This window comes from Primulina tabacum, chromosome 3 (assembly GCF_025594145.1).
Source record: "Primulina tabacum isolate GXHZ01 chromosome 3, ASM2559414v2, whole genome shotgun sequence".
Taxonomy (NCBI): domain Eukaryota; kingdom Viridiplantae; phylum Streptophyta; class Magnoliopsida; order Lamiales; family Gesneriaceae; genus Primulina; species Primulina tabacum.
In genome coordinates, this window is record NC_134552.1 from 51,042,695 (window position 1) to 51,064,444 (window position 21,750).

The 21,750-nt window shown below is 37.1% G+C and overlaps 2 protein-coding genes across 2 annotated transcripts; both read left to right on the top strand.

Annotated features, from left to right (window-relative positions):
* The first annotated feature begins 482 nt into the window (after positions 1-482).
* On the top strand, positions 483-8,358 carry LOC142538217 (uncharacterized). The gene is made up of 20 exons (XM_075643579.1): positions 483-1,843; positions 2,533-2,736; positions 3,240-3,344; positions 3,452-3,517; positions 3,601-3,765; positions 4,009-4,083; positions 4,171-4,325; positions 4,824-4,959; positions 5,044-5,113; positions 5,203-5,330; positions 5,436-5,492; positions 5,906-6,091; positions 6,214-6,306; positions 6,398-6,483; positions 6,574-6,640; positions 6,726-6,792; positions 6,879-7,015; positions 7,119-7,210; positions 7,312-7,378; positions 7,774-8,358. The coding sequence occupies exons 1-20, from the start codon at positions 614-616 to the stop codon at positions 7,933-7,935; spliced, it is 3,348 nt and encodes a 1,115-aa protein (XP_075499694.1). The 5' UTR covers positions 483-613; the 3' UTR covers positions 7,936-8,358.
* Positions 8,359-9,275: 917 nt separating this feature from the next.
* LOC142539176 (ethylene-responsive transcription factor ERN1-like) lies at positions 9,276-10,479 on the top strand. Its single transcript, XM_075644452.1, has one exon. The coding sequence runs from the start codon at positions 9,577-9,579 to the stop codon at positions 10,354-10,356; it is 780 nt and encodes a 259-aa protein (XP_075500567.1). The 5' UTR covers positions 9,276-9,576; the 3' UTR covers positions 10,357-10,479.
* Positions 10,480-21,750: the final 11,271 nt, after the last annotated feature.

Here is a 21,750-nt window from a genome sequence, read left to right on the forward strand (position 1 = left end):
GTGCAAAAATGTAAAGTCTAAACGACCAAATATTCCAACTTAATGGGCATTAACCTTATTGGGTTTTAGTTTTGAGTAGGTATCTTATGAGACGGTCTCACGAATCTTTATCTGTGAGACGGGTCAACCCTACCGATATTCACAATAAAAAGTAATACTTTTAGCATAAAAAAGTAATACTTTTTCATAGATGACCCAAATAAGAGACAGTCTCACAAAATACGACTCGTGAGACCGTCTCACACAAGTTTTTGCCTTTAGTTTTTATTTGGGCTGACATAATTTTGACTTGTTGTTTAACTTTGGATCCAAGAGTAACATAATAAATTGTTAATTAATGGATTAGTCGATATTTGATTTAAATTATAGAATTTAATTAATTTTGTAATAGAAAAAAATCACAGATAATAAAAATAAAATATAACACAGCCGGGGCTGGGGTTTTAGTTTCGCCCTATATAAGCATAGAGATGCACACCTCTGGTATGTGCATTTGTGTGTTTTTTGTAGAGCGCCACCACCCCCCAATCGAACAAACACAATTACCTCCCGCCACCTTCTCAAAACCAACAAAACCCTAATCCACCATCGCGGCAGGCACCGGATCTCTGCGATGAACGCCGAGTCTTCTCAGCTCAATCAAGCCGAATTGGCGGCGATTTTGGGGCCGGACCCGGCGCCCTTCGAAGCATTGATAACTCACTTGATGTCCACTCTCAACGAGCAACGATCCCAGGCGGAGTCAATTTTCAATTTGCTGAAGCAGAACGATCCCAATTCTCTCGTGCTCAAGCTTTCTCACGTCGTTTCGTATTCCGTTCAACCAGAGGCTCGCGCCATGTCCACAATCCTCCTCCGCAGGCAGCTCACTCGCGACGACTCCTTTATCTGGCCGCAACTTTCGGAGTCAACCCGTGCCGCCGTAAAAAATATCTTACTGGCATCAATTCAGCGTGAGGATTCCAAATCCAATATTAGAAAGCTGTGCGACACCGTTTCTGAACTTGCTTCATCACTCCTTCCCGATAATCAGTGGCCGGAGATTCTACCCTTTATGTTTCAATGTGTGACTTCGGATTCCCCAAAATTGCAAGAATCATCTTTTTTGATGTTGTCTCAATTGGCTCAGTTCATTGGAGAAACGTTAATTCCCTACATAACTGATTTGCACACAGTGTTCTTGAATGTACTGAATAATTCCCCTAACCCGGATGTGAAGATTGCTGCTTTAAGTGCGGTTATTAATTTCATTCAGTGCTTGACCAGTTCAAGCGACCGGGATAGGTTCCAGGATTTGTTGCCTTCGATGATGAGGACTTTGACCGAGGCTCTGAACTCCGGGCAGGAGGCAACCGCACAGGAGGCCTTGGAGTTGCTAATAGAGTTGGCTGGGGCAGAGCCTAGATTTTTGCGAAGGCAGATTGTTGATGTAGTGGGGTCCATGCTGCAGGTAGCTGAGGCCAATAGCTTAGAGGAAGGCACTAGGCACCTGGCAATTGAGTTTGTTATTACTCTAGCCGAGGCACGGGATAGAGCACCTGGGTTGATGCGCAAGATGCCACAGTTCATCAACAGACTATTTGCTATCCTCATGAAAATGCTTTTGGAAGTAGAGGACGACCCTGCTTGGCACAGTGCAGAGGTCAAGGATGAAGATGCGGGGGAGACCGGTGATTACAGTGTAGGGCAGGAGTGCCTGGATAGATTGTCACTCGCTCTTGGTGGGAATACTATTGTTCCAGTGGTTTCTGATCAGCTTCCGGAATACTTGTCTGCTCCTGAGTGGCAGAAGCAGCATGCTGCCCTTATTGCTCTTGCCCAAATTGCAGAGGGTTGCTCAAAGGTATAAACATATTAATACTCATCCAAATTTAGTCATAGTTATGACATGTCATGTTTGAGTAATTGTTTATTTGGTTTATGAACTTATTCCTTTATGTTCAATGAGGTTGTACTTGATCAAAATTTTCAAGACCTTTGTGCAATTGCTATGTTGTAAAGTTGTAATATGATGTTGATTGCTATTTGCCATTCATGCATTTTACTTTTCAGCGCCTGAAGAATTCATTTTTCTGGCTCTGTCAGTTGATGTTCATTTGCAGTTGATTGTGTGTTTCAATATCTATACTTCCAAAAGGAACATATAATGCTAAACTGATGTACACATATGTTAGTTACTTAGTTTCCATGGTATGTATGTTTTATTTAAATGTCACTGATCACAGACTCACAGCTGCTCCATCTTGTTAGTAGCTTTTCTTTTGTTGTTACTTTTTATGGGTTATGGTCTGGTTGACTGTTACTTTAATGGTGAATTTATTCAATCCGTTGATAATCTTTTGCAATTCTTTATGTATTTTATCGCTAAGAAAGTTTGAAATTCTGTTAAAAATACTGGTTTACCTAAAACATCAAGTTTGGTGGCATGCCTTCCTTCCTTGCCATTATGTCATTAATTTAGACTATACTCTTATGGAAACTGATATATTTTGTTTGTCAGTTGGCTTAATACCCACTATCTTATTGTTTCAGGTGATGATAAAAAATTTGGAGCAAGTTGTAAACATGGTTCTGAACTCCTTTCAAAATCCACATCCTCGTGTGAGATGGGCTGCTATTAATGCAATTGGGCAGCTTTCAACTGACTTGGGCCCGGATCTACAGGTTCAGTATCATCAAAGGGTGCTACCTGCACTAGTTGTAGCCATGGATGATTTCCAAAATCCTCGCGTACAGGTTTGCAAATTTTGTTGAACTATTATTCCTTGAATCTGAACATGATGACTTTGATATGGTCCATTTATTTGAGTACTGGAAGAAAATTTCATTAGTCTGTTAGTTTACTTCCAGAAGAGATTTAAATTTTATTGTTTAATCACAACATATGTTATTATGTTTCCTGGAAAATAGAAAATGACTTCCCTAAACATTGCGATTATTATTACATAATCAATGTACTGGTATCACTTCCTATTCACGCCTAAACCCTGCCATTAGCTAAACCCTGTGATTATTAAAATTTATAAATGTGAAAGACCTAATAGAAATAGAATTCTGGTGCCTTGGCCTTTATCATGGACTGCATATTCATCATAAGTGGACAAATCTGCAATGTTGCCTAATTTTTATCTTTGAATGTCGATTTGTCTTGAATACTGCTAATGCACATTACATATAATAAATTCATAATTTTATTTGCTTCTAGATTTATCATAGTTATTTGGCATCTTATCTTGCAGGCACATTCTGCTTCTGCCGTGCTAAACTTTAGTGAGAACTGCACCCCAGAAATTCTGACGCCATACTTAGATGTGATAGTGCACAAGCTGCTACTACTTCTACAGGTTCAGTTGCAGATAAATTAAAATATAGTCGCTAATCCTACATTAAATTTGTTTCCGAGTTAGCATATGATAGTTTTTTTTTTTAAAAAAATTGTTATCAATTGCAGAACCCTAAGCAAATGGTGCAGGAGGGAGCCTTGACCGCTTTGGCTTCAGTTGCTGATTCTTCTCAGGTATGCTAAAGTTGTAATGTCTCTTTTAGTTAAAACTAGTCACCTTGCATATATGCTGATCCCAGAGAATGTTTACTTCGCAGGAGCACTTCCAGAAATACTATGATGCTGTTATGCCTTACCTGAAAGCTATATTAGTGAATGCAACAGACAAGTCTAACCGTATGCTTCGTGCCAAAGCAATGGAGTGCATTAGCTTAGTTGGAATGGCAGTTGGAAAGGAGAAATTCAGAGATGATGCCAAGCAGGTAAAAAGGACAACATATCTATGTTCTGAGTGGTGCTTCTTTGTGAACATATTTCTGACGTTACTTACCGTGATTTGTAGCCTTTATCTTTTACTTTCCTCTATGTAAATGATGTATACTGTAATTTTGTTGGTCAAATTCGAACTGCGGCTTTTGATCTATGTTGAGATTTACATTTGGCTAGCAGCCATTTGACTTGTTGCAGTTGTCAGCATGATATTATTTTTTTCTTTGTTATGCTAGGTCATGGAAGTGCTTTTGTCGTTGCAAGGATCTCAAATGGAGACAGATGATCCAACTACCAGTTACATGCTACAGGTAGCTATTCCTGGAAGTCGAAGAGTTCAAATGTTCTGATATGTTTGGCATATCAAATTCTGACTAGTATATTTTATTCTATTGTAGGCATGGGCCAGACTTTGTAAGTGCTTGGGACAGGATTTTCTTCCTTACATGAGCGTGGTCATGCCTCCTTTGCTTCAGTCCGCGCAGCTAAAGCCTGATGTGACCATAACATCTGCTGATTCAGATGATGAAGTCGATGTATCAGATGATGAGAGGTTTATTTTATTTTGCAATATTTTCATATTTTATACTGAAGCTTCTCTATATTTGTTACTAGGCAGATGAACATATACTTCAAGAATCAAGTTGTCTTTCTTGTTTATAAAGACATAATGTTAGCGTATTTATCGCCTTTATAAAATGCTTATATTTGGTTATGAACGTATTTGGCTTCTGAATCTTACACCTTATTGATCTTTGCTCTGAGTAACAGTTGCATTTTTTATGTAATTCTTAAACCACAGGTTTATGATTGTGACATTCATTCAAAACCTACTTTACTGTTTGAATGGGATTTGTGTTGAAATTTTGATTAATGATTATAAATTTTATTTCAATTTAGGTTTTTGTGCTCATTTTCACTAGTGTGCCAGTACTCACTTCGCTTCCTGTTTGGATGTAGTATTTTGATTTGCAAATAAATCATGCTTTTACCTGTCATACATTTCGCTGAATGATATCCTAGATTGCTTTAACGTTTCTCCATATCGCAGCATGGAAACTATAACACTCGGGGATAAAAAAATTGGAATCAAGACCAGTGTCCTGGAAGAGAAGGCCACGGCTTGTAATATGCTGTGCTGCTATGCCGATGAGTTGAAGGAAGGTTTCTACCCATGGGTTGATCAGGTTGGTGAAAATGGATTTGTTTTTTGCTTTATTTGTCTGATGATGACCCCAATTTAAAGTTTTCTTTGCTAACTATGATTATAGGTGGCTCCAACATTGGTCCCCCTTTTAAAGTTTTACTTCCACGAAGAAGTCCGGAAGGCTGCTGTTTCAGGTGATATAGAATTTGGTTTTCGTAATTTCCTACTTGTAAGAAATACCTCATTGCTAATTCTGTTCGGGTCCTTCATTTTGTATTTATAGCAATGCCTGAGCTATTGAGGTCTGCAAAATTGGCTGTGGAGAAAGGGATTGCTCAGGGGCGTAATGAGACATATGTTAAGCAGTTGTCTGACTACATAATTCCTGCTATGGTGGAAGCTTTGCATAAGGTTCTAGTTACAGTTATTTAAATGCTAGCATTTGTTGAAACTTGGACTCTGATTACTACTGTCAATATCTGGATGTCGAGAAGTGTTTATTGTCTGTTCTTGCAGGAACCTGATACGGAGATATGTGCAAGTATGTTGGACTCATTAAACGAATGTCTGCAGGTTAACTTTATTCTAAAATAGAATGTTCCTTCTTTTAATATACATTCTTGTATGGAGTGCATATGGAGTTAAATTTAATTTATATTTGTTCAAATATTACACTCTACTTCCTTCGAGCCTAGGGGTGAAATAGAGGAGAGTCAAGCTGAGTATATCCTAATTTTCAGGCTTGAGGCCAAGCTTCAATGTTGAATGAGCCAGTCCAAGCTCAATCGAATTGAAAATAGAAAAAACTATATTCAAGCTCAGCTTGAACAAATGGAACAAATGTTTGTCTCATAATTTTATCTGGCTAAGTATTTACTTGAAGTTTCGACTGTATTTAAAAAGCTTGTCTTTCATAATATTCTGGATTTGTATTTTGCATAATTTGGCAATAAATTCATTATTTGCCATATTAACTTTACTTCCAGATTTCGGGTCCGCTGCTAGATGAGAGTCAGGTTAAAAGCATTGTGGATGAGTTAAAACAGGTTATCACTGCTAGTTCTAGCAGAAAAGGAGAGAGAGCTGAGAGAGCCAAATCTGAAGATTTTGATGCCGAGGAAGGAGAATTCCTTAAAGAGGAAAACGAGCAAGAGGAAGAAGTATTTGACCAAGTTAGTGGGCTATAGACTAGGACATTCAGAATATAATTGCTATCATTTGTTTTCCAAGTCAATATCAGCTAAAAATAGGAAACTGAGAATTCACTAGTTGTTTATGTGTCTTTCTGGTTCAGGTTGGTGAAATCATAGGAACTTTGATCAAAACATTTAAGACTTCTTTCTTGCCTTTCTTTGATGAACTCTCATCATACCTCATGCCAATGTGGGTAAGTTTGCCTCCTAAATCTGCTTGTCAGTATCACTTGTTTTTTCCTCTCTAATTTTAGTTACTTTTTTTTTCTTTTGCAAAATATTCAGGGAAAAGATAAAACAGCTGAAGAGAGACGGATTGCGATATGTATCTTTGATGATTTGGCTGAGCAATGCCGTGAAGCAGCTCTGAAGTATGTTTTTAAGCTGTAACATTGTCCAAATTTAATTGTTATCGTGAAACTCTACGGCTCTACCACATTTCTTCTTTTTTGTGCAACCAGATATTATGATACTTATTTTCCTTTCCTATTGGAAGCATGCAATGATGAAAGCCCAGATGTCCGACAGGTTTATTGAAACTCATACCACAATATTTTTATTTAAAGTTATGTTGCTGTCTGGTCAGCATCTAAATGCTTACTGGGATTTTCAGGCTGCTGTGTATGGGATTGGGATTTGTGCAGAATTTGGTGGTTCTGTGGTTAAACCACTTGTTGGAGGTAAGCTGAGTAGCAAAAAGACTTGTAAAATAGATATTTAAGCTTGATATTTCGCTGATTGAACCTTGTGCATTTGCCTGTTTCAGAGGCTCTTTCAAGGCTCAATATAGTTATTAGGCATCCTAATGCCTTACAACAAGACAATGTAATGGCATACGACAATGCTGTTTCGGCTCTGGGCAAAATATGCCAATTTCATCGCGACAGCATCAATTCAGCGCAGGTTGTTTATTTTGACCTTCCTGCAGAACATTTCAATTCCGATGCAATACTTCCTCTCTTTCAACACTTCATCAAATTCTTACGAGTAATTACTCTTAACACAGGTGGTTCCTGCCTGGTTGAGTTGCTTGCCGATAAAGGGTGATCTTATTGAAGCAAAAGTTGTTCACGACCAGCTTTGCTCGATGGTTGAGAGGTTGGGACTTGATATGCTCAAGATCAGTGTTTTTTTTCAATCTTTTCAATGTTGTTTAAATTACTGCTAATTTTTATGTTAACATGTATATTTTCTTTCAGGTCTGATACGGACCTTTTGGGTCCCAACAATCAGTTCCTCCCAAAAATTGTTACCGTGTTTGCTGAGGTTAGTCTGTGAGCTATTCAAGTACCCAGAAAATTATACGCTAGTCCAGCATTTGGTACTCCAAATATGTGATGGTCATATAACTCAATTTAGTTTCATGGTCATATGTTGGACATTAATTGTGATAGGTTTCTCTCACAACATTTGTTTTAGAGTTTGCATTTTCACATCATTCTCCAATATCTCGTCATCTGGCAAATGCTGTTTTGACACGAATCTTTCTCATTCTTAAAAGACGAGACCGCCCCTTCTCAACGTTCTTAAAGTTGAATCTAAATACCACTAATGAATATAGATATTATTGCTTGTATTTTTACCCGACCATAATATTAGCTGTTGAGTGCTTGTGAAGGCTTTCACCAGCAAGGAAAATTTGAAATGTTTTTGTATTTCAGGTTCTGTGTGCAGGTAAGGATCTAGCCACAGAGCAAACTGCTGGTCGAATGATTAATTTATTAAGGCAACTACAACAGACTCTTCCTCCGTCTGTTCTGGCCTCGACGTGGTCATCCTTGCAGCCACAGCAGCAACTTACATTGCAGTCAATTTTGTCATAGTGGTGCTCATGGCCGATAATGGGGAATTCTTCGTATGAAGTACCTGTCTGACCGATGTGTGCCAATGATTATATTTGTTTGCTTGATTCTTTGGATGAGATGCTTGCAACATTTATTTTCGTACATACACCAACCCGTCGTTGGGTGTTTATTGGAGTCTAAATGCCTTTTCATGTGTGGATGTAGATTACTTTATAGTGTATATTACCCGCAGTTCGTCTCATTTATCAGTTCAACAAGCTACAAGGAAAATGAGACCAGGAAATGGCCTCATGGTTGGGGCTTTTTTCATTGCACGGTTTTGTTTGCCAATTGTGATGTTTGAGGGTTGTAAAAGAGTCTGTCTCAGTTTTGATCCCATCATTTTGTCCTTTAGAGCACAGATTGTTATATTGCACGCATTAAATACAATTGGTATATCATGATTTTTCAGCTTTGATTATTGTATTGAATATGTAGATGGAATCTAGCCTTTGGAGGATGTAATTGTCCCCATAACGTGATTTATATGCGCGGACGTGGGTAGGAAAGATAGTAACAGCTAACGGAAACCGAGGAATGGGTGCTGGGAGTGTTCAACTACACTAACAAACGGGTTTAAAGCTTCAATCTCTAATTCTTTGATCAATCACTTTCACTTCAAACTTGTTTTACAAACACTTCCAACTACTTATTTTGATCGTCGTTACATTTTATTAGCTTATGGAAGTTAAGATTCCCACGGGACGGCATGAGCCTATAGATTCTATCACTACCTACCATTGAAGTAGCGAGTTGTTCCCACCCCCATTTCTCAATCCAAACCACGTGGCCCATTTGTTTTCCTTTGTTTAATGTGTATCCAAATTGCAGTCTCAAGGGATGCCTAATTTTTGAACTTTTTTTGGGTAAAAAACACAAAACGAAAATAGGAACGCTTTACATTATTGGTTGCCCGTGTAGACAAAAGAAGCAAAAATACTAGGCTCACCCACCAAGGATAAAAGGTATACATTGTCTCGACCTAAACTTTGCCTTGGTCTTTCGTTTGTTTGTGGAAGACTTGGTATTTGTTTATTAGCAATCCGTCATCATGCCTCTATCTAAAATTAAATATCTTGTATGTTGTTCCATTTTCTTCACGGATACACATCATCTGACATTGACATGTTGATTCATTGTGTTACCTAATATATATTATGACGAATTGAGTCTTTGTAAATACACATATGTAGCTTATCATGTGACGAAAGTGGTGCCACACGTATTTTTAACATTGAAGCTTATCCACCCATATAAAGATAGGCCAAAACCAACCCTCTTTTCCCCTCTAAAATTGAAGGCAAGACAAAGAACGTGTTGAGCAGCATAAGTCATGGGATTAAGCATGCCTTGCAGAAATGCAGCACAAAGCGTAAAACAAGTACATAAATTTAAAACTACCAATGTAGTTAAATAATCAACATACTGCTCATGATTCATGACATATTCCTCCACTCAACAGAGAAAAATCAGCCAACCATCAGCAAAAAAACAAAATTCAATTCTTGACCAAACAATTTTAGAAGACAAATTCACCCCTCCATCCCCCTCTTATATAAACACCCCTCGTCTCCATTTGTTTTTTATTCAAGACCCTTTGCTCTAAAACAGAGTAATATCATGGAACTTCAGTTTCAGAACACTGTTAACAACGGACATAGCTCATATAGATCAAGAAATGTTCAAGGCAACAATGGAAACAAGTTCGTTGGTGTGAGACAAAGGCCTTCTGGAAAATGGGTAGCCGAAATCAAGAACACGACTCAGAAGATTAGAATGTGGCTTGGCACGTTCGATACGGCTGAAGAGGCTGCTCGGGCCTATGATGAAGCAGCGTATCTCCTTCGTGGATCAAACACGCGTACCAATTTTTTGACCAACATCCCTTGTAACCCGGCTCTCTCAATGAAAATCCGAAACCTTGTCAACCAAAAAAGAAGCCAGAACAAGGCCAAACCTACTGGTCTTCCCTCTTCAAGTAACATAGCCATAGGGAAATGCAAAAAACAAGAAACTATTGTATCTAATGTTTCAGCTAGTACTTGTGCCAAAAATGGTGTTACTACCTCGAATCCCACCGCATTTGAGGACGCGTATAAGCCAGACTTGAGCTGTTTTTTGCCTCAAGATTTCAGTACGTGTACTAGAGATCATTCATCTTTTGTCATGGATTTCGACAAGTTTATTCTTGAACAAGAATGTTCTGATATTCCGGGAAGAGTTGGTGAGGTGGTGAATGATGCACGGTTCCAAGATTTCGAATGGATGAAAGTCGAACAACATATATCGGCATCGCTGTGTGCAGTGAATGGGATCAGTGAATACTGGGAAAATTTCAATGATTGCAGTGATCCTTTGTGGGATATTAATAGTCTGTGCAAAATGTTTTCTCCTAGTTAAATCTTGTTCAATTATTATTCTTTTTTTTTTAAAAAAAAAATTTCCTTACCAAGATATTTAGTTGAAATCATATTGGAAGTTATACGGGATTCAGAAGTTTTATTTGGTCTCATCAATTTTACAGTGGGTAACAACCATTTTAACTCATGCGTACTCTGTTTTCTCGGATGGATACGAAAGATCTTTTCCTTCGTATTAGAAGCAAGACAAACTGCTCACCTCCTTGGTTTTGTTAATGCTACTCATATAGATAGTCTTTGGAGGGCACTACCCATATAGATAACATCTACGAGCCACGATGAATATTTATTTCTGAACTAACTTTCTCATTAAAAAAACAAACTTGATTACATTTTAATTGTGAATTATGCGGAGAAAGATGGAGCAACCTAGCCATGATACCGATTCGATGTCAAATTTCACTTCTCCCGTATCCATTAAATTGTCTCCTCCTGGCCGAGGCATCCCTGGACCAATAACAATCTTGAGATGTTATCTGGATATAAATTCTAATGTAAAAAATGCAAGTTCAAAGGTAGAGTGTAGAGATGTAGCTTGAATATATATAAATTTTGAAAGTTGATGTGAGGCAATATAATGGTTGATATTTGTTAAAATTACTCTCTGTTCTTTTGTTTGAATTACTTGTTGCGCAAACACATCAATCATAGGAAGATTTCTTCAAGGGAAACTAGAAATGATCTTGAACCTTTCGTCAGATGCAGTTCTCTGGAATTTTACGAAGAACATTTAAGACAAAACCAAGGATACTCGTGATATTCTTCTTGGTTAATATGTTTGGATCAGGACATACGAGGATGATTTAATGTAAACAATAGGAAATAGCTAATTAGACGTGGGTCAATTTTAATATTTTCTCGTGATTAACTATCGGCGCATTGTCTTAATGTATTATTATTATGAACCAGAAAACGCATCTGTCATCAGATTATATATATGAGCAAAAATAACTGCTAATTAACGACCAAACAACAATTTCTATATACCATACAACAACTTATGCAGTATTTGCAATAATTTATTTTGAATGTTTCCAAACTTCTAGCCAATGAAATGTTTGGAAATGATATGTAAAAACACTTGAAATAAACTATTACTATATTATCTTGGTTTGTAAATGTTTTTAATGGCTAACCATCTTGGACATGAGAACTGGCGAACAATTTTTTTTTAAACTTTTGATGCATCTTGGGTGCGAGAAACGGTACTCCAATAAGAAGTTGAGAGAAGGCATTTGGATGCTGAGATCATCGATGTTCCAGTTACTAGTGTGGTGGAAGTGAATTGAGATACTTGTCATGTGAAAGAGGCTCCCAACAATCTTGATTCTGACAAAGATAATGCAGAGCCGGAGACCGTGAAGGAAATGTTGGTTGAGAGTAATGTGAAGCATGAGATCATTGAATGGAAAAAGATGGAGGGCGAGGGGGACGCTAGTAGAAGAAATGGCTAGATTTTGGTGGATTTTGGTGACGAAGAGATATTGGGTGAATCGAAGGAGGAATGGGAGGGTGGGAGTTCCGTTGAAAAACAAGATAAGACAATAGATGTTGAGGGAAATGTGGAGGTATGAGGAAACTCAGTTGTATGACGAAAAAAGATGCAATTGTAGATGCTTGATGCTTTGGCGAACAGGATGAAGTTGTTGGAAAAAGCATGTGTTCGACAAGCTAAGGAACAGAAGGAAGAAAAACAAGTTTACTCCTACTTTTATAGATTATTATTATTAAACATAAAGAAATGTGATATGTGATCAAATTGAAAGGTATTTATACGTTGTGTTGGTATTATCTCCCAGCAGCACTTCCAATTTCAAAAAAAAAAAAAAAATTGATTTTCTTGCACACAAAGTCCATTCAAACTTTATTTTTATCTGGAAGTGTTATCTCTTACATTAGAAGAACGATCTTCATTACACTCCTCTAGGTAGCTTATAATTTCTATTGTTTGATTCAGAAGATGTAACTCCCAACTAAAAGAACATTTTCATTAGATTCTCTTAGATTACTTTTCTATTATTTTTCTTCTTATACGGAACAAAATACATTTTTGTGTTTTTTTTTTCCTTTTTGCTCAATATTTTCAAGTCATTTTTCATATGTGATAAAGTCATGAAATACACGAATATCTGTCAACTACTTTGTGATTTATACAGAGCACATTTCAAGACCAAGTGTGTTTATTGAAATAGAACTGAGAAATTAAAAGCACATCAGGAAATAACCATCACAATATCAACATTTGACAAAACATGATGAATGATTTAATGCAATATGTCTAACATTCTATAGATCCATATCATTTGGTTGTTGTCCCGGATTTTGCAGTTGTCCGGATTTTGCAGCATCCAAGACAACACCAGTGAGTGATTATCATGCGCACAAACTGAGATACTTCCAAAGATTGGAAAATCTATCGAAATCTAATAGTTTTTTGAAATTATTTGCCGGTTGGTTATCAGTTCCAACAAATTCCATTCAAATAATTTCCTTCTCAACCAAGTCTCGAATAAAGTGGTGCTTAATGTCAATGGGTTTTGTGCGAGAGTGTTGTACTGGATTTTTTGAAATGTCTATTGCACTCGAGTTGTCACAGTAAAAAAATCAAGGTTTCAATGTGGAAACGTAGTCCTCTACCATTTGGTTCATCTACAAGAGTTGTGAACAACAGCAACCAGCTTCCACATATTCAGATTCAGCAGTTGAAAGAAATATACATTTTGGCTTCATGTTGTACCGTGTTACCAAGTTATTTCCTAGGTAAAAGCATTCATCAGTGGTACTTTTCCTATCAACTAAATCTCCAACCCAATCAGCATCAGAAACCCAACTAAATTGGTGCTAGTTTCCTTTGTGTACCATAATCCTAGATCTATAGTCCCTGCAATGTATCTCAAAATTCGTTTTACAGTCGTTAAGTGTGTGATCTTAGGATTAACCTGATATCTAGCACATAGACAGACACTGAACATGATATCAGGGCAACTCGCGGTTAAATAAAGAATATTGCCAATGATACTATTGTACATGGTGTTGTCAATACCTTAAGCAACATCGTCCTTACATAGTTCTTCACTCGATCTCATGGGAGTTTTCATGTGCTTAACATATTCACTGGAGAATTTCTTTACCAGATTCTTTGCATATTTGTTTTGACACAAAAAAATTCCATCATGAAATTGTTTAATTTAAAATACAATAAAAAAAACTCAATTCTCCTACTATACTCATTTAAAACGTGGACGACAAGCATTCAACAAAATCATCAACATGCTTCTGAAAAAAATCACAAAAGATCATATCATCCACTTAAATTTGACATATGAGTATATCAACCTTCAACCTTTGAATAGAAAGAATTTTATCAACCTCACCTCGTTTGAAGCTTATGTTAAATAGATATATAGTCAGCCTACCATACTATGCATGTGGAGCATGCTTCAGTCCATATAATGTCTTATTTAGCTTGTAGACATGGTCCAAAGTGGTGTGAATTTTCAAATCTTTTTGGTTGACTCACATAAGCTTCCTCATTCAAAATGTCATTCAAAAATGCATTTTTCACATCTATTTGATAAACTTTAATCCCCATATGGCATGCATTGGCGAACAACAATCAGACTGACTCAATGCAGACTAGAGGAGCGAAGGCTTAATCAAGATCAACCATCTCAAGCTACATATACCCTTGAGAAACCAACTGAGCTTTATTTCTAACAACATTTCTCGAATCATTAGTTTTGTTACTAAAATTTCATTTAGTTCCAAACACATTATCATTTTTAGGTCTTGGAACTAGATCTCACACATTATTTCAGACAAATTTTTCAAGTTCATCATGCATAACATTTATCTGAAATTCATCCTTTATGACTTCATTAATATTCTTTGTTCAATATGTGAGACAAAGCATGAATATCTATTGGAATATTTCATGTTCGCAATCTTGATTTTGATGTTAACAAAATTTTTTATTGTATTTCTAATATATTTACTCATGTGTGAAGTTGCAAACAAAATAAGCAAACTGAAACTGAATTTAACGAAATTGAATTTCTGGCGAGTTTCGGTGTTTTGACTATATCTCTCAGTTGGATGATTCAATGACAATCCGCCAACTTGGCTGATCAGAAAACTCAATTTGAAACAAGTCGTGTTTCACGTCAGTTGGGCGAAATCGGATGTTATCAAGGTATAACTAATCGCTGAATTACCAAACTGATTGCACGAAAACAACAATCAGTTGGGTATGAGCAGTTGCTGTATTTGGTCATATCTCACAGCTTGGTTAATGAAGCGATTCAGTATGCATTGAAAAGATAAGACGATGATCTACAAATCATCTTCAGAAGTCAAAGTCTGAATCGAAGCTTAATATGCTGATAAATGACGATGAAACTACTGGTTCTGTACAAACTAAAATCAACCTAATCAGCTAGGCTGATTTCAGTGCACCAACTGAACTGAACCAGCAGTTGACCAGTTGAACTGAACAACCAGCTGAGTTGACCAGAGTTTATCAAAGTTGACTAGTTTAAGCTCAGAAAAAATCTAGCAATGCAAATTTGACCGTTGCAGTTTCAGAAACAGTCTAGAAACTTTCCAAACAGTCATATTCTTGTGTCTAACGTATATGTATCATTGTTGGGGCCTATAAATACAACATCTAAAAGATCAAACAGGATCTTTTGAAGATGATTCAAATCATGGGCAGTTAGCATGAAGAAATCAGCCAGTTGAGACTACAAGCCCTTGTGTGAGGATACATTTGAGATGTACATTGTAAAATATAAATTCCTCACACACAATCACTAACACATATACAAGAGAGTTGAAATTCAAATATTAGTTGAGTGAGTCTTCACATAAAGACGTAAAATAATGTTTTTGTTGTCTTTGCATATGAGACATTAAAAAATATGCTAATTGTGAGGTGCTGTCTGCAATCATGAGTGCTAGGTGTTCTAGTTGGGTGATGCCCTTTTGGAGTGGGTTTGTACAAGGTATTGTATAAATCAAAGTCTTCTGGTGGATCCTTCCCAAGGGGAAGAAGGGGTGACCTATGAGCATTTGAAGTATCCAAACATCCATAAACAAATTCGTGTCTATTTGTTTATTGCATTTACTTATTATTTCCACTATTTTAAAGATGCATTCTTGAAGCATTTTATGTGTTTTTCAAATATCAAAATATTTCATACAAAGTATTTGATAAAATGCTTCAACTAAAATATTTTTACTCATTCAACTTGCATATATTTTAAATGCTTTACAAAATATTTAATCAGTTTCTTAACGAATGATTATTTCGAGTATTTTCCGCTTGGTGTAAAAACCAAACCCGATTTAATTCATCGGTGTTCAATATTTCAAGAACCGAGCTATTGTAACTCAACGATGATCCCTGTAATCGATCATGTCAATATCCTATGATTTGTGATGAGGGGTGATCTTTTTGAATTTTGCTGGGAAGATCCTTCCCAACACTGTTCACAACCTCATCATTATCCAGCGTTTAATTGCTTTGTACATCATCCTCGGATCTGTCATTCTCAGTGGAGGTGTTGTCTCGGGTGTAACAACATCGGGCACAACATCTGTCTCGACAAGTGGCCCGAATGTTTCTAGTAGACCATCTGCATCATCCTTGATTGTCTTTCCTATCAGATCTGCAAGATCATTAAACACAACATTAATTGATTCCATAGTAAGTCATCCTAGTTCTTAGATTAAACTTTCTATATGCATGACTATTAGTTGAATATCCCAAGAATAAAAATTTATATCTCTTAGTATCAAACTTGGCTAGGTGATCTTGATAATTTATGACATATCATACACAACCAAAAACATGAAAATATTTTAGGTGCAGCCTCTTTCCCATGATAATCTCATAGGATGTCATCGTTGAATCAATCAATAAATATACGCGATTGGAAATATGATATGATGCGTTTAAGGCCTCAGCCCAAAAGAGTTTTGAAATATTTTTGGAACTCAACATGACCCGAACCATATCTTGCAAAGTTCGGTTCTTTTGTTCGGCTATGTCGTTCTGTTGAGGGGTCTTTGTCGAAGAGAAATCATGTGTTATATTTTTTTGTCATAGAAAGATGTAAAATGTGAGTTCTCATTTCTTACCATGGTCAGTTTTGATCTTACCAACCATCAAATTGTGCAGATTGGTAATCCAAGCAAGTAATTTCCTAAATGCATCAAAAGTATCATATTTTCTCTAATAAAGCGTACTCATGTAAAAAGTGAAAAGTCATCAATCAAACAAATGAATACTTTTTACCTCCCTAGCTTCCAATGTGTTGTGCCAAAGTGTTGCAGCACTTGGTGTGGTACACGAGTTTTCTTACCTTTCTACCATGCTCCACACACATGGTATTCTAGACGTTAGATTAGGCATACATCACACAACATCGTGTTTTGGTAGATTCTTCAATGTCTTGAAGTTTGCATGACCCAACTTTTGAGACCACAGATCTAGTTCACTTGCCTTTTTGTGTTTGCAAGCATGTTCCACTCCCAGTTTATAGCAGTTATCGGTAGATCTTGTATCTGTTATAAAATAAGCATTAGATTTATCAAAGATGATATGAATCTGATCGGGTAGGACGTGATAAATCTTGGGAGGAGAGTTATACAGGTGTGTTGTCTTGATTTTACAAGCTTGATGATTATTAAAGATGAAGAATCAAGCGCATTCGAAATCTTGAAGGAGTTCAATGAAGTATTCCATTAAGAAGTATCGGGCAACAAAGCATTTGAGTAAGAAATGACCCGGAAGGCAGCCAGGATGCGCCCCAGCGTGCCAGGGCCAAGGCAGCGATAATACCCTTCTCTGCATGCCTACGGCCCGTCTACGAGACCCCCACACCCAACGGCCAGAATGCCCCACCCCAGCGTGCCGTAGTGCAGATTTGAATATGAAAACCCTATATTACAATTTTTGTTGTATTTTTCCATATAAACACATTGTAAAACATTATTGAACAATAATTGAAGATTGAATATACTTTGTGAGTTTTCTCTCAAGATTTTCTTTGTATAACAAAAAAAATTTATTAAAGATTTAATATTTGTGGCATTTGTCGTTTGTTCTTCAATCGGATTGTCAAATACGAGTTCTTTGAAAGTTCATTTGAGATCAGTTGTTTATCTTCGTGAATCTTTGTTGTTAAGCTTTTCGTAGCTTAAAGGTAAATATCACAAACCTTTACTTGTTTCAAAAATATCGGAATAACCCAACATTCTTTATTTCATCAAATCGAGGGCGTGACTCCGTTTTTTAGTACATTTCTTTTTTGTGTTTGAAGAATCGTATCAGAAGACTTCACAATGATTTTTGTCAAACTTAACATGCAAGTCATCATCACATAATTGACTAATGCTTAATAAATTTGAGTTAAGTCCCTAGACATGAAGCACATGGTAAAGCTTAAGGAGTCCATCCATGTTCAGTATTCCTTTTTCAGCAATCCTTCTTTTTGCACTCCCTCCAAAGGTCACTTGACCACTATTTAATTAAACATATTCAGTGAGGTGCTACTTTAAACCTGTTATGTGGCATGAACACCAATTATCAAAATATCAGATACATGTAATGTTAGTTTCTAAGGAGATATAAACAACAGTATAACTAATTTTAGCCTTATGTACCCAAATCTTCTTCAATATAGTTTTCTTAGCTATAATGTTGCGGTTGTTTTGTGTGACAACTTGTCCAACGTCCGGTCAGTATCTCAGCTCATATAGTCATTCCTCGGCTTGAAACAGTGAGGTTTGATATGACCATATTTAAAACAAAACGAAAAAAATGATGTCTCATTTGCTTAGGCTTCTATGCAAAATGTTTATCTATTTTTTGGAATAATTTTGACCGTAGGATTGACTTTTGGAGAGTTGAAGTTTCTTTTCTCTCTTTCAAAAAAATAGCCGAACGTGGTTTTGAGTTGGAGGATTCTCCATATTCAAATACATTTTTTAAACTACGGATTGGTTTTACTGTCTTTTTCCATCATCACTATGAAGTCAAGTTTGATTGAGCTCAAGTTGAACTTAGAAAGTGTCTTGGTAGCCTTTTCAACTTCAGCCTTGGTCCTGCATAAATCCATGTCATTCTTACTTAACATTACTTCAAGTCTGGACACACAACCTTTCAACTCTATATTCTCTTTAGAGATATTCGAGTTCAGTTTTTTTCTTTTGGTCCAATCAGCATATAGTTCCTCATAGAATTTCTGTATGTTTTCCAAAGTGACTTATTCTTCATCTACATCCCGAGTTACCATATCACTTGAACCAGTAGGAATTGTCACATTGAGGCAGATATAATTTGATGAATTTGGAGAGTTGTTCCTACCAGGTCTTGCAACACCAGAGACAACACCCAATGGATTAACTTGCATTGAGTGTTTCTCCTATAACAGTGTAAACAGAGAAGTGTGATTCTCTTCTTCACTGGATCTATGTTTTTCGTCAGAATCTTCATAACTTAGGGAGAGATTTAATCATTTGTTTTTTTCAAAGTCTGTTGGTACATTCATTAGTACAATGTCTGAAGCCTGAACACTCTTTGCATGAACCGAGTCTAGTTTTTTGACATCCATTGAATCTTTCCATCATTCTTTGGTCGAAATTGTCCTTGAGTAAGTGCAATCCTTTGAGTTTTCTGGGGAGCAGTAATGATATGAAGTTTAAGTTGTTGGCCCGATTTCTTCTTGTCTCTGATCTTCTTTAGATAGTCTTCAAATTTCTCAGTGATCAGTGTAATGGAGTCTCCACACATATCAGACTCGTTCACTTCCTGAGACACTTGAAATAGATCATTGTAAGAATCATTTGAGACTTGAAAAGCAATGGTTTTTCCTTTGTCCTTTTTATGTAAATCCAGATTCATTTGAAAGGTATTGAGAGAACTTATCAGATCATCCAGATCGAGCATGGTGGTGTCTTTGGCTTCATCGATTGTATGTATCTTGTTGTTAAATCATGTAAGTGATCTTAATACCTTAATGACTAGTCTTTCATTAGAAATCGGATCACAAAGACTCAAGGCTTTATTTTCAATATCACGCGGTTGAAAATCATAAGCAATAATAGAATATGTTTCTTCCTGTTAGGATTCGTTCTTCAAGGTCATGGGATTACAGCAACTCACACACACAACAATATAAACACCTGCAAAGAGATTTACGTGGTTCGGCAAAGAAGTGCCTACGTCCACGGGAGAGCAACCAATCTTGTATTGAATGAACCAAGGTACTCGATTACAATTACAATTACAGAGTTTCTAATCAAGAACAAAGAATACAATCTCTTATGATTTTCAGATCTCTCTTCTTCTCTCCTTTGAATCGCTCCTCTGTAATTTCTTTTCTTTTCCGTCGTCTTTCTCAAGCCTTCCATCTCCCTTTTATATCCCCGCCTACCATCGATTAAGAAGCCTATCTGTTACACCTGGCAGTTGGTTTGTTATCCTAATTAGCCGTTGTCTATAACTGAATCCCATCCATCGACTTGGCTTGACTCAAGATGCCAACTTGCGAGACACTTACTTCACAAATCTCCACCTTGTCTCCAAGCTTGGCTACTCTCCATTCTCCACCTTGATCTATTCTGCAGTCACTGTATTAATCAAGTGCAAGCATGACTTGAACTTGACATGAGGCAGTTACTTTGTTAGCATATCTGCAGGGTTGTTTTCAGTTGCTATCTTCTCAAGTTTGATTTCTCCCTTAGAGATGATATCCCTTACAAAATGCAGCTTGACATCAATATGCTTCGATCGTTCATGGAATACAAGGTGCTTTGACAGATGGATCGCACTTTGATTATCACAGTTTACCACCACATGTTCTTGTTTTATTCCAAGCTCAGGTAGGAGTCCCTTCAGCCAGATTGCTTCCTTAATTGCCTCCGTGACAGCTATAAACTCTGCTTCGGTAGTAGATAGAGCTACCACTGACTGTAATGCAGCTTTCTAGCTAATAGCTGTACCAAATAAGGTAAAGACATAACCTGTTACGGACTTTCTTGTGTCTATATTCCCTGCAAAATCAGAATCCACAAAACCTTCAAGAGGTTGTTTTGTGATTCCAGATTGATTATTGAACATTAATCCCACATTCACTGTGCCCCTTAAGTATCTTAGAGTCCATTTCAGCGCTTCCCAATGAGACTGCCCCGGATCGGCCATGAACCTGGAAATCAAACTTATTGTGTGGGCTAAGTCCGGTTGACTACAAACCATCCCATACATGATGCTTCCCACACCACTGGCATATGGAACATTCATCATTTTCATCTTCTCCTCTGCACTTGTTGGTGACTGTACCAGGGAGAGTTTGAAGTGGTGTCCTAATGGTGTGCTAACTGTTTTAGCATCATGCATATTGAAACGTTTGAGCACTTTCTTTATGTATGTCTCTTGGCTCAAAAACAGAATCTTGTGGTCCCTTTTCCTTGTGATTTCCATCCCTAATATCCTCTTGGCTTTTCCCAAGTCTTTCATTTCGAATTCTGAACTAAGCAGCTATTTTAAAGCTTGTATTTCAGATTTGCTCACACTAGCAATGAGCATATCACCCACATACAGTAAGAGGTAAGTCATCAATCCATTGTCTCCGAGTTTAAAGTAGACACAACTATCATAACTACTCCTTTCGAAGTTGATCTTTAACATAAACACGTCGAACCTCTTATACCATTGTCTAGGACTTTGTTTAAGTCCATAGAGAGATCTTTTAAGAAGACAAACTTTCTGTTCTGACCCTTTTGGCTCAAATCCTTTAGGCTTTTCCATATAAATGGTTTCTTCGAGCTCTCCATGGAGGAATGCGGTTTTTACATCGAGTTGTTCAAGCTCCATGTCCAAGTGGGCTACTAAAGCGAGTATTATTCTTATAGAGCAGTGTTTGACAACCGGGGAGAAAATCTCATTGAAGTCTAATCCTTCCAGCTGAGAATAACCTTTCACCACCAACATTGCTTTGTACTTAAATTTTTCTGCTTCTGTCAGCCCTTCTTTAACTTTATACAACCATTTACTTCCTAGTATCCTCTGCCCCTTGGGTTTGTTTACCAGCTGCCACGTATTGTTTTTCAGTAAGGATTGAAGTTCATCATCCATTGCTTCTTGCCATTCTTTTCTTTTGCTGCAAGTGATAGCTTCCTCATAGGTTGCTGGCTCAAGGGACTCCACCTCTTCAGCTACAGTAAGAGCATACCACGTTAAGTTTGCATGTGCATACCTCTTAGGGGGTCTCACTTCTCTTCTCGGCCTGTCTCTTGCTAAAATGTGTGTTTGTTGATCCTGGGCAGTAGCATGATGATCTGTAATTCCTGTGGAAACTTCATCTTCTTC